Raw genomic sequence first — 12,860 nt, 5'->3', positions numbered from 1 at the left:
CTTCCCTCCCTCCTTCCNCAAAAAAAAAAAAAAAGATAAACATAAGGCCAAAACCACCACTATGGAAACTGTGCTCAAAAACAAAAATTTGCACTGTAGTGTTTGACTAGTTTTAAGCTTTTTGACTCTAGTACAGGCACTCCATAAGCATGTAGCTAGAGATTCAACACTCTAGAAATAGATCCTCACAGGGTGTCTTTAGTGTTAAAAGCAGTACTTTTATATCCAGAATAGGAAGTGTTTTGATGTGATGTTGAAAACAAGCAAACAACAAACAGTTCAATATGCTTTAAGAACAAAGCTTAGTTAAACCCTATCTACCTGTGGGCAAAATACCAAAACTTATATTCTGCATTGTAAGACAACAGTTTTATAAAGCTTCAGAGCTGGGTGGTGTGGTTCACACTTACAGCCCCTGTACTGTGATCAAACCAAGCTCAAAGTCAACCCCCGCTGCGCTCCTTTCTTTTCTCTCTCTCTCTCTCTCTCTCTCTCTCTCTCTCTCTCTCTCTTTTTTTTAAAGATTTATTTACGGGATGAGCCAGCTTCCTGTTCCTGCCACCATGTTTTCTCTGATTGCCATGTCTCCCTTCCCATGGCAGACTCTTTCTTCCTAAAAACATCATGAAAATAAATCCTTTTCTCTTTAAGACAATTTTCTCAGGGTATTTTAACACAGCAACAGAAAATTAACTATTACAGTCTCCATTTCAAGACCAATCTGCTCTCAAACTCATGGGAGTCCACGGGCCTCAACAATTTAATATGCTGGGGTTATATAAGCCACACTAACTAAATGTTTATTCTTACATTAAAAAAAAAGTAGTTCTGGGTTGTGATATGACTCAGTGTGAAGTGGTCATCTAACAATTGGGGGGGGGTCAATATCCAGTACCCCAGCAAAAGAAACATCTACCAAGTATACCGTGAAATGTTGATATAGCACTGGAAAAAACCATAACACATTGATTTTCTGAATACTGAGAGCCCAGGGCTACTGACAGCTTTTGTAATTTTTTTTTTTTTTTTGAGGCGGGGAAGGAAGATTCAGCAATTTAGCTGGACTTTTAACACTTCCTCTAAGTAGGCCATTTATATAAGGTGAATATAGCAAATGCTAAAATATTAATGTGATAGTTAATATTGATCGTCACCTTGTCTGGATGTAAAAATCACCGAAAAGAAAAGTCTCTGGCAGGCCTGAGAGGAATTTTCGTGCTTCAGTTAACTGAGGTGGGAAACCCTTCCTACATGTGGGGGGTGGGACCATTGCACGAGCTGGGGTCTCAGCCAGCATTCATTGCCTTCTGCTTCCCGACTGCGGCATGATTCATGATCCTGCACCTTAGCTTCCCCGCCATTGGACTGTGTCCCGTGGAACTGTGAGCTGAAGCAAACCCTACTTTAACTTGCCCCTTGTAAGGTGTTTGGTCTCAGCAGGCAAGCACAGATGAAAACAAATGGCCTGGTGGTCACTTCTGCAAACCCATGCTACTCAGTTACTGTTACTTCTCTTTCAGGGGACCGGGGAGAGTAACCATTAAACTATCTTAAGGACACAGTAACATGTTAAATTCCAAACCCTGGGTTGACAAGCGGGAGTTAGTTAGGGAAGGGCAGTCAGGGATTTGAATAGAAGTACTTCCTTGTGGCTTAAGTTGATACCAACAGCTTTTACTCAGTAGGGAAGTGGACAAAATAGATTTTTATTTGTGCCCTCAAATGCTCTGTTGTTCTGAATAGCTCTGACTGATAAAAAGTAACTAGCCATCAGATTCTTCATGCCAGTATGTTTTCTTTTCCTCAGTGCAAAGAGCACACACACTACATTTGGTTTCAAATAAAACCAACTAAGTACAGTAAAAACTTTATTATCTCAGAGAAATACTTATTATCTCGGTGAAAACTCATTTGCAACACCTTTGCTATTTATTAAGACAGCCACAACAATTAAGTTATAACAAAACAATCTACAAAAATGGAGTTACCTACAACACAGAGGCAATAAACACATACAGGATGCTAACGATTTGTATCCCCTACAAAATTTATACCCGGCTCTACTCAGCCCACAGAATGTTGCAGTTCCTCCTCCAGGAGAGATCTGATTTTATCTCAAGGTTTCATTCATTTCTCCAACTAATCTCGAGAGCAGAGAAACACTCTGTAGACCTTACTAATCTAAAACAAGACAAAAATAGCACATTCAGCCCCCACCGAGGTTGAGTGCCTATGGAATGCCAACTTTCTCTATCAAACTATTTTAGAGAAATCAGAACACCAGGCTATTTCAACATCAGCTCTAATAGAAAGAGATTCGATAATTATTAGCCTTGGTAAATAGTGATTTAAAGTAACAGAAGTAATTCGGTATCAGGATATTGGCTGTTACATGTCTAAGGATAATTAATGTAGCTCTACTCAGAGTTAACCTCTAATGTCTTTTTCCCAATGACCTGCAATAGGTTTGTGGCTCCCTTTACCAAATCTGTAGGTTAATGACACTTCTCCATGTTAATCTTTTTCAGACCCTGAGTTGAAGTATGCTGTGGTCCTTACACATCGCACCCAGGACTAACTCCGAGCAACCTGTGTTATTCGAGTTGACTAGAAACCAAACGCAAGCCTGCTGTATGTTGTTATATTTTGTCAACTAATTGTTATGAAGTGCTACTACAGTTAACTTTAAAATTTAGGAAAAGCCCTGGGAATGAACTGGAAACTAAAGCAACTCAAGATCCTTCTACTGGGTGAGGTAAACTATGTTCTCAGCTGTAGGACAGGGCTCAGTGATAACCCGTTCCTGTTCATGCGCACTATTACACCCTGGGAGCTGATGAATTGAGGTGTTTAACCAAAGTTCAAAATATGTAACAGTCTCTACATGTGGTAATAAATAATCAATTCATTTGTTTGCTAAATGAAATCCTCAATTTTATTGAGGAGAAAAATGATACACACCAAGGTTACCTAAAACCCAGAGCCTATTAATATGATATATTAGCTTAAACTTATGTGACTTAGTCTTTTCCCTACTGGAGGCTACAGGTTTAAGTTGGCTTTGAATACAAGACAATCACACTTGGCAAGCAAATGCTTAATGGCCAAACTCATATAAATGATCTAAGATGAACTGAAAGTATTTTTAAAGGGAAAGATGTCAAGGTTGTTTAAAATTCTAACTAAGGTGATGTAATTTTGACACAGGGCATCATGTAGCCCAGGCTGGCCTTAAATTTGGTATGCAGCTGAACGTGATCCTCAACTCCTGATCCTACAGGCTCCACCTCTAAGTGAGCCAACAGGCCTGACCGAGATTTCAGTTTTAAATAGGATTTTCTTACTGCAAGAAAAGGATTTGGGGGCTGGAGAGAAAGAGTTCAGCAGTTTACAACACTGGTTGCTCTTGTAGAAGACACAGGGTCACTACCAAGCACCCACATGGTGGTTCACAATCCTCTAACTTCAGTTTCAGGGGACCGGACGCTGTCTTTGGGCCTTCACGGGACCTGCACTCACGTGCACATATCGACTCACAAACACACAGATATAATAAAAATGAAAATAAAATGAATACAACCTTTCTGTAAAGAGATAAAAAGAGGGTCTCATGTGGGAAGTCCGATCAATCTAGTTGATGTTGATGCTGAATGAAGATATTAATGCAGCCATATTAATTCAAATTTAAAGACATATTACTGCACAAACCAAAGCTTCCAGTTACTGTAGGATTTTGTTTTCTATTCATCAAAAACCTTTTTAATCTTTGGGCTCTAGCATTCCTTGACAACAGTAAATAAACAATAAGCAATGTTTGTTTTGTTTTTAATTAAGATAAACTAGACTGTAGTATAATCATAAAATTAGAAAAAGATATTCAGTTTCTCTGTGGGAGGGCCCTGGTGCGTTCCCACAGTCATGATTTATTATTCAGCAAAAGCTTGGAAACAAAGCCAATTTTATTGTTTCACTCAGTAGGGACTGAGGAGAATTATTTTTTAAGCTGAATTAGGAATTAAGGCCACAAGATCTTTGATAGAAAATAAAAATAAAGTTCATAGATGCATGGTAAGAAAAACTTGCATTACTCATAGAAGTTGGCCTCCAGACAAAGGGCCAACACTATGGAACAGTGTTCTTCTTCATGGATTATGAATAGCCTGGGAGGAAAAACTTGTGTGAGATATTTCAAGTTGAAAGGATGGGCCAACTGTCATCACCCCAGGAGGAAGATAGACACAGTAAATAGGGAATATGTCTTCAACCTCCAGATGTTGGATGCAACCCTCTGTACCCAAGGCTAAGTAAATCTCATGCTTTTTACTTTGGGCTACAGCTCATGAGTTTGATGGAGCCAGAAGGCAGAATGAGGTCATGTAAAGTGGGTTAGGGGAGACACCTCTCCATGGTTATCACACTGGAGGCCAAGGAATGGGAAGCTGGCGAAAGTCTTTAATGTTTCATGAATGAACGAAGTGAGTTCTGTCTCTCAGTTGCATTTCTACTTCATTCTGATGTCAATTTGCTGATTCCACTATTCCCTATTTATATAAATATAATAAAATATTAATGAATATTTTATATACTAAGTTGGTATGGGATTAGGATAAACTGGAAAAAGTTTGTTATGATTCTTGGATTTACTCTCAGTTCATAATACAGCATAGTATAGAAAATCCCATTTTAAAGGGATAAGGAAATTTGACAGCAGAAGGTAGCTTGCTGTCATGGTTTGTAAATGCTTGACCTAGGGACTGGTACTGTTAGGATATGTGGCCTTGTGGAGTAGGTGTGTCACTGAAGGTGTGGGCTTTCAGACGCTACTTCCAGCTGCTTGGAAGTGTGTATTCTGCTAGCAGCCTTAGATGAAGATGTAGAACTCTCAGCTCCTCCTCTACCATGCCTGCCTGGACACTGCTATTCCTTGACGACAATGGACTGAACCCCTGAACCCGTAAGCCAGCCCCAATTAAATGTTGTCCTAATGAGCGTTGCCTTGGTTGTGGTGTCTGTTCACAGCAGAAAAACTCTAAGATACTTCCTTTGTCAACACAAAGTAATAATCTTGTTTCCCATCGTGGAGTTGCTTTGTTTGATGCTGGTTAAGCAGACACTTGCAAATGACAGTTAAAAATACAGTAATGCAATGTGAAGGTTCTAGAGGGAAATTTAGTGGTTTTTTTTGTTTTGTTTTGTTTGTTTTTTTAACTGTTGTTCTCATTCCTGTCTCTTTGTCTCTTTTCTGTAGTCTGCAGGAGCCTTGGTTTCCCCCAAAGCATGGTGATCCTCACAGCTATCAGTGAACGAGCATTTCTGCTCCTAGGAGCTGCCTCTGCCATTGTTTCACACTGAGGACATTTCCTCTACAGAACTCCACAGCCTCCCAATCTCCTGTATCCTATCTTACCATCTCCTCCTGCCTCGTGTGCATGGTGGTCTCTTGCTGTCTGACCTTTCCCAACCACTTATTTCTGAGGCAGTGTTTTAAAGCATGCACATTTCCATTCTCCAGCTTATAGAATTCTTTCAATGGAGATGAGCATTTTCTTACTTGTGCTTATAGGCAGTGTGTATGTGGGTGTGATGTCCAAGGAGGCCAGAAGAGCATGTCAGGTTCCCTTGGCACTAGAGTCATAGACAGCTGTGACTCTTCATGCTTGTTGGTGCTGTGAACTGAACCTGGGCCTCTGGGAAAGCAGCCAGTGCTCTCAGCCACTGGCTAAGCCCCAGCCCCCACCCCCAGCTTATGTCCTCAGTTCACTGAAACTTTGCTTCCTCCACGGCAATGGTACTCACCTTACTCCTACTTACATCAACTCCTACTTCCCCAAACCAAATTCACTGAGTCACCATCCTCCCTCACACTTTCGATTTCAGTATTTCATGGCACATTACTTGGTATTGAGGGCTTTCTATTTCCTCACGGTTTCTAAACTCTCCTACCACTGTAATGCGATGACTTTTCTCAGTTTCCCTTTTCTGATCCTCTTCTTCTTGTTATCATTTACGTATAGATTTCTTAATGTCTTTTATCTTTTCCTCTGTGCTTCAGGTCTTAAAACCAACACTTCCCACAAGAGAGCAGACCTTAACTATGTGAAATAATGCATGTGTCAGCTTGAATAGACACATCATAATGTTTACATAGTTCAAAACAGCCTGCTCTGCATGACAAATATGTGGACTTTCGATTGGAAAAAAAAAATCAGCTAAAACTGCTTTCTCAGGTTTTTTTCCAGTTTTCCTAAAATCATATTTAGTTACTACATAATGAGTGCCTCTCAGCACTGAAATATTCAATGTGTCTCCAAATTGAGGCATAAGCTAACAGACTGGATACACAATCAGGATCTAGCATTTTGCTGCATATAAGAAAATCACATGAATAACAAAGAGAGACCACCTTCAATAAGAAAGACTGACACTGCCTCAGAGTAAAAGACTGGAAAATATTCTTCCCAGAAAATGGCCCTAAGAAACAAGCAGGAGTTACCATCCTAATATACAACAATATCAACTTTCAGCCAAAAGTTATCCAGCGATATGGGGAAGGACATTTCATATTCAACAAAGAAAAAATCCACCAAGAGAAAGTCTCAATTCTGAACATCTATGCCCCAAATGGAAGAGCACCACATTCATAAAAGAAACTTTACTGAAGCTCAAAACACACAATGAACCCCCACACAATAATAGTAGGAGACTTCAGCACCCAACTCTCACCAATGAACAGGTCATTGAAACAGAAACTAAACAGAGACACAGTGAAAGTAATTGAGGTTATGAACCAAATGGATTAACAGATATAAACAGAACATTTCACCCTAAAACAAAAGAATATATATTCTTCCTAGCACCTCATGGTACCTTCTCCAAAACTGACCATATAATCGGTCACAAAACAAGCCTCAACACATACATAAAGATTGACATAATCATCTGCATCCTATCAGATCACCACAGACAAAGGCTAGACTTCAGTAACAACAAAACAACAGAAAACCCACATACACATGGAAACTGAACAACTCTCTACTCAATGATAACTTGGTCAGGGAAGAAATAAAGAAAGAAATTAAAGACTTACTGGAATTCAATGAAAATAAGGACACGGCATACCGAAACTTATGGGACACACAAAAGCAGTGCTAAGAGGAAAATTATTGGCACTAAGTGCCCTCTTGAAGAAGTTGGAAAGATATTACACTAGCAACTTAACAGCACATCTGAGAGCTCTAGAACAAAAAGAAGCAAGCACGCCCAAGAAGAGTAGTAGGCAGGGAATAGTCAAACTCAGGGCCAAAATCAACCAAACAGAAACAAAGAGAACAAAACAAAGAAACAACAAAACCAAAAGTTGGTGCTTTAAGAGAATCAACAAAATAGATAAACTCCTAGCCAAACTAGCTAAAGGGCACAGGGACAGTATCCAAATTAAAATAAAAAATGTAAAGAGGGACAGACATAACAACAGAAACTGAGGAAATTAAAAAAAAAAAACATCAGATCCAACTACAAAAGCCTATACTCAACAAAACTGGAAAATCTAGACAAAATGGATGGTTTTCTAAAATCAAGGGCAGGTCAACCATCTAAACATGACCATGGGGGTGTGTGGGACAGAGGTTAAGGCTAACATGTCTTCCCGAGTCACTCTCCACATTACTTCTGAGACAGAACTTCTCCCTTAACCCGAAGCTATTCATTTCAGATAGACTTGCTCGCCAGGCAGCCTCCTGGACCCACTTGGTGTTGCTCCTAGCACTGGGGTAACAGGCCTGCATTTCCATAATGAGAGTTTACAGGAGGGCTAGGGATGTGAGCTCTGGTCAGAGAGCCTTCACAGCAAGTGCTTCACTCACTGGGCTGTTTCTCCAGAAAGCGTCATGAGTAGATTTCCTGGAGAAAACCTTTAGAAAAATGATATACTAATTCACTAAAACAAAACAAAACAAAACAAAAAACTAAACAGGATATTCATGTTTCCTTAGATATTAGAAACAATGGTAATATTATCTACATACTAAATTGAATCACACCAATATTGGCAGACTTAAATATAGACGTCCTATCATTTAAGCCTGCCAATACTGGCTGTCAGTCATAGGCTGAGGGAAAAGCAACTGCCTAGTTGCTGAGGGTGTTGGACTCAAACAAATAAAGGATATTTATTTGCTTTGTGCAGGAAAGCAACGATGATTACAATATGGTAATTGGTTATAACTCATGACATAAGAAACAATCAGTTCCAAGAGTCACTCACAGGCAATTTGGTACATTAGATTATTGCATTGGCTGTGATTCACTTACAAGGTATTTTCAAGTGCATTTGTGGCAGGACAATGACTACAATGGATCTTTCAAAAGAAATACCTTTTTAGTCTCAGGAGATGTTTGTAAATTTTGTAATCATTTAGAAACACAGAGGAGGCATACGACCGCCAAACACTCCAGTGTTTATATACTGCTACAGAGAATTATTCATCTTTTCTTAAACATGCTTTATAATTTTGAGGCTGGTCTCTAAGGAACATCAAGCAAATGATTTGTTGTGATAACTAAAAACTAATGATTTTTTTAAAAAAATCAAATAAATATTTAAAATTTAGTTCATAGCAGACATTAAGTTGTTTTAGCGCACTATTTTAAGTTATTTAAAAGGACTTTAAATGTATCCTTTTCTTCTAAGTCCATACATTTTCCTGCAGAGTTTGTGATCACATTTTTTAGAGCTGAATAGTAGTCATATATAGGTTTTATATATGTGTGTGTGTGCGCGTGTGCACGCACAAAATCATTATTTATTCATCTGCTGATGTATAATTTGGTTGATTTAAATTAATCTCTATAGTTGATGATAATAAACATGGAGGTGCAAATATCTCTGTGGTAGGCTATGACAGTTCCAGGAGTGAAATTAATGGGTCATATGGTAATTTTCTTTTTGAAATATTTTAAGTCTTCACACTGACTTCCACAGTGACTGCATTAACTTGCACTCCTGCCACCAGTGAAGAAGGCTCCTCTCTCTCCACTTCCTCTCTGACATTTGTTGTCTGATTTCCTGATGATTGTCACCCTGACTGGTGGGGGGCAGCAGCTCAGAGTAGTTAATGTTGGGGACATGGAAGAACTGAATGCAAGTAACAGACATGCGTAATGAAAGAGGATATAAAGATAATTATTTACCCAGATCTAACTCTGCCACGGATTTCTCATGTGTGTACTTGTGTGTGTATGTGTGTGTGTTGTGTGTATATGTGTGTGTTTGTTTGTGTGTATGTGTTTGTGTGTTGTTTATGTATGTGTATGTGTTTTGTATGTGTGTGTATGTGTGTGTGTGATTGTGTGTATGTGTTTGTGTGTGTATGTGTATGTATGTGCATATGTGTGTGTATGTGTGTGTATGTGATTGTGTGTGTATGTGTTTGTTTGTGTATGTGCTTGTGTGTGTATGTGTGTGTATGTGTGTGTGTATTTGTGTGTATGTTTTTGTGTGTGTGTATGTGTATGTGTGTGCATGTGTGTGTATGTGTGTGTGTATGTGTTTGTGTGTGTGTATGTATGTGTGTGTGTGTGTTTGTGTCTATGTTGGATGAATACAAAAATATAAATTCAATAGTGGAAGCGTAAAATCCAATGTGAAGCTCAACAACCCTGTAATGGCTATTTAACTATATAAAAGTTCAGTGAGATGTAAAGACTTTGGGTCTAGTTGATTTCAGTGTGTTATTATTTTCAAATTTTATAATAAAAATTTATAAAAATAAAATAATGCCCTCTTCTGGTCTCCATAGGCATTGCATGTGCATGGTGCACAGATATTCACAAAGGCAAACCACAAGCATAAAAGAACATAAGTCACTACATCTATAAATAGATACATACAATAATATAAAACAATACTAAAAGGAAAGGTACCAGCGATCCACAAATTTTCCAAATCTCCACAAAGAGGATAAAGTTTATTTGTAAGTTATGATTTAATGTCATGGGGCTGAGGGTGTCAGTCATAGTTTTGCCAGAGAATGTGAGGCTCTGAGTTCTTTTCCCAGCAAGGTTTCTATATTAGTTACTTTTCTCATGGCTTTGACCAAATGAAACAGTGAACTGAAATGGCTTCCAGGGGAAGGCTTTATTCTAGCTGAGGAGTTTGGAGAATGTCCTGTCCTGTCAGGGAAGGCATGGTAAGTCCACTCCATTTGTTTACACAGGAGCTTATGGCTGTGAAGTCTCACATCCTGGTGGACCAGGGAACAGAGGTAGACCGGAACAGGAGGAGAGAATAACTACAACCCCCACGTGACTGGTACCCGCCAATCAGAAACTACATCCGGAAGATTCCTAAGCATCACAAACAGGCAACGTTAGCTGGAGACCAAGCATTCAAATAACCACGCCTGTGGAGAACATCTCACACTAAAACCTCTAACACATCCTCGCCACTCAAAAGCAGAATGAACGTAATGTTTGTGAAATGTCTTTTTAAAACCCAACAAAACAAAGCCTTGCGGCTTAAAACTGACAAATTATAGCAACCAAAATTGACTTTAATAAGATACTTACATCTGTAAAAATTCTTCAGAACCGCATACACTTAGAAGATACTCTTTGGGGGAAAGCTGCTCATTTGCACATAAAAGTAGAATTTCAGCAATTAGGTCCTTGACAAGATAATTAGCTGAAAAACAAAAGTGGATAATAATATGGGTGAGAAAGAGCTCATGAACTATCCAGCGAAGCTTCTGAGCACAAAACCTGATAATCACATTATGAAGTATTGTAGCCAGCTAGCCCCATCAAGGGGAATTAAAGCTCAGCGCATTTGTTTGTCTACTTATTACATTCATAGCTATTTTAGATAAAGGCTGCTTGTAATCATTTTCAAATTCAGTTCTGTGTGAATGAAAAATTTAAACCTGGGCATTGCGTTTCTCATCATAACCATTGGATTTATTATGTGGCTCTATACAAAATATATTCTTGGGGTGTTGGGGAGATGGCTCTGCAGTTAAACATCCTGCCTGCTCTTCCAGAGGACCTGAAGTCAATTTGTAGTGCTCACAGGACAGTTCACTGCTGTCTGTAACTCCAGTTCTAAGAGATCCAAGGTTGAGTTCTCTTCCATGGGCATCAGGGATATGCACATAGACATGTGTGCAGAAAAAACATCCATCAATAAAATAAAATAATAAAATAATAAAACTAAAAAGCGATGATTGCATTGGAAAGGTGGCTCAGTGACTGTTTTAGTTGGGGTTTCATTTCCTGCACAAACATCATGACTAAGAAGTATGTTGTGGAGGAAAGGGTTTATTTGGCTTACATTTCCACATTGCTGTTCATCACTGAAAGAAATCAGGACTGAAACTCAAGCAGGTCAGGAAGCAGGAGCTGATGCAAAAGCCATGGAGGGATGTTCTTTACTGGCTTGCTTCCCCTGGCTTGCTCAGCCTGCTCTCTTATAGAACCCAAGACTACCAGCCCAGGGATGGCACCACCCATAAGGGGCCCTCCCCGCCTTGATCACTAATTGAGAAAATGCCTTACAGCTGGATCTCATGGAGGCATTTCCCCAACTGAAGCTCCTTTCTCTGTAATAACGCCAGCTGTGTCAAATTGACACAAAACTTTCCAGTACAGTGGCAGAGACCACTTTCTGGTCTAACAGGGAACCCAAGTTCGGTTCTCATTACCCCACTCTGCAGTATCATAGGCAAATGTAACCTTAGTTCCAGGGGGCAATGGTGGTTCCTTCTCGCCTCAGCAGGCACTGCAAGTACATGATGCAGTGTATACACTTGGACTCACACAAATAAATATAGAACAAATTAAATAAAAACCCAATATTTTAAAAATATATCTTATTGTCTTGATATTAAGATAAGTTTACCACCAGGAACATGTGGTTCTCAGTGTTTTATGCTAATTCCTGGATATAATCCAGACTTCATCATTTTTTAGTGAATTTATGACGACAAGTTCTTTGACCTCTGGGGCTCAGTTTCTTTATTAAAGAATTTGGATTGCCATAGTTTCTGCCCTTTAAGAACCTGACATGTGGTTAACATGCATAAAACAGACTAATGCAGCTGATTTATTTAAACGTGTCATGACCACATTTTTAGTGTGAGCTGATGAACTTGATCACCGAAAGCAAGTATAGTTGACTCTTGAAAACACTCAGATGGTAAGGGTTTTTAGCAGAAAATTTCAAATACCGCATTGTCCAATGGAGTTTTATCTGTAATTCTGTGTCTGCTCAACTGGTTTATTTTACAATTAGATACTTTTTTCTTCTACTTCCTTTTGTATATAAGTGACTTTGACCAAAACTCGGTAACATAGAGTGGCATAAATGGCATTGCGGTGACAAAAAAGGAGACACAAATTTAAAATGTATGGTAGGTCAAGATGTCATTAAGGGAAGGGTTTGAAAACCAAATAGTAGTGTTCTTGAGGGAATGCTGGATGGCCATGCACTGCCCTGTCACAAAGGCACCTCATCATACCACAGCTTGGGGATGCTGAAAGGATGAAGCCCACGGGCAAAATCCCTGGCAAGGCACTCTGGGAAACAGTAGAGAAAGCTGGTTTTCAGGTGCGGCTGGACACCTGTGTTGTGTTTATAAAAAGATAAAGGAGGGTGTGTTCTATGGAGGTGTAGTCAGGTGTGCTGGGAGGGGGTGCCTCAGCGGGCCCATGCCCAGGCATCCTTTCCCCCTGAGAGACCACCCACATGACGGAATAGTATAGAATAGAGTTTATGCAGGGTATGGGGAGGGAAGTTGAGAGGGTAGTAGAGAAAGGCAGAGAGAGAGAGAGAGAGAGAGAGAGAGAGAGAGAGAGAGAGAGAGAGA

At 39.4% G+C, this 12,860-nt stretch overlaps 1 protein-coding gene across 3 annotated transcripts in view; it reads right to left on the bottom strand.

Moving 5' to 3' along the window:
• Pik3c2g (phosphatidylinositol-4-phosphate 3-kinase catalytic subunit type 2 gamma) overlaps positions 1-12,860 on the bottom strand; it is a 333,974-nt gene that overhangs the window by 278,086 nt on the left and 43,028 nt on the right. For all 3 annotated transcript variants that reach the window (XR_003843304.1, XM_029535677.1, XM_021191148.2), the window contains exon 5: positions 10,567-10,681. Coding sequence is in view for 2 of the 3 variants with exons in the window: in XM_029535677.1 (XP_029391537.1) it covers positions 10,567-10,681 (115 nt within the window). In the remaining variant the exon portion in view is untranslated. The remainder of the gene's footprint in view (positions 1-10,566; positions 10,682-12,860) is intronic.

Source organism: Mus pahari, chromosome 2, assembly GCF_900095145.1.
Source record: "Mus pahari chromosome 2, PAHARI_EIJ_v1.1, whole genome shotgun sequence".
NCBI lineage: Eukaryota > Metazoa > Chordata > Mammalia > Rodentia > Muridae > Mus > Mus pahari.
The sequence above is the reverse complement of the archived record's forward strand: the minus strand, read 5'-3'. Positions and strand labels throughout refer to the sequence as shown.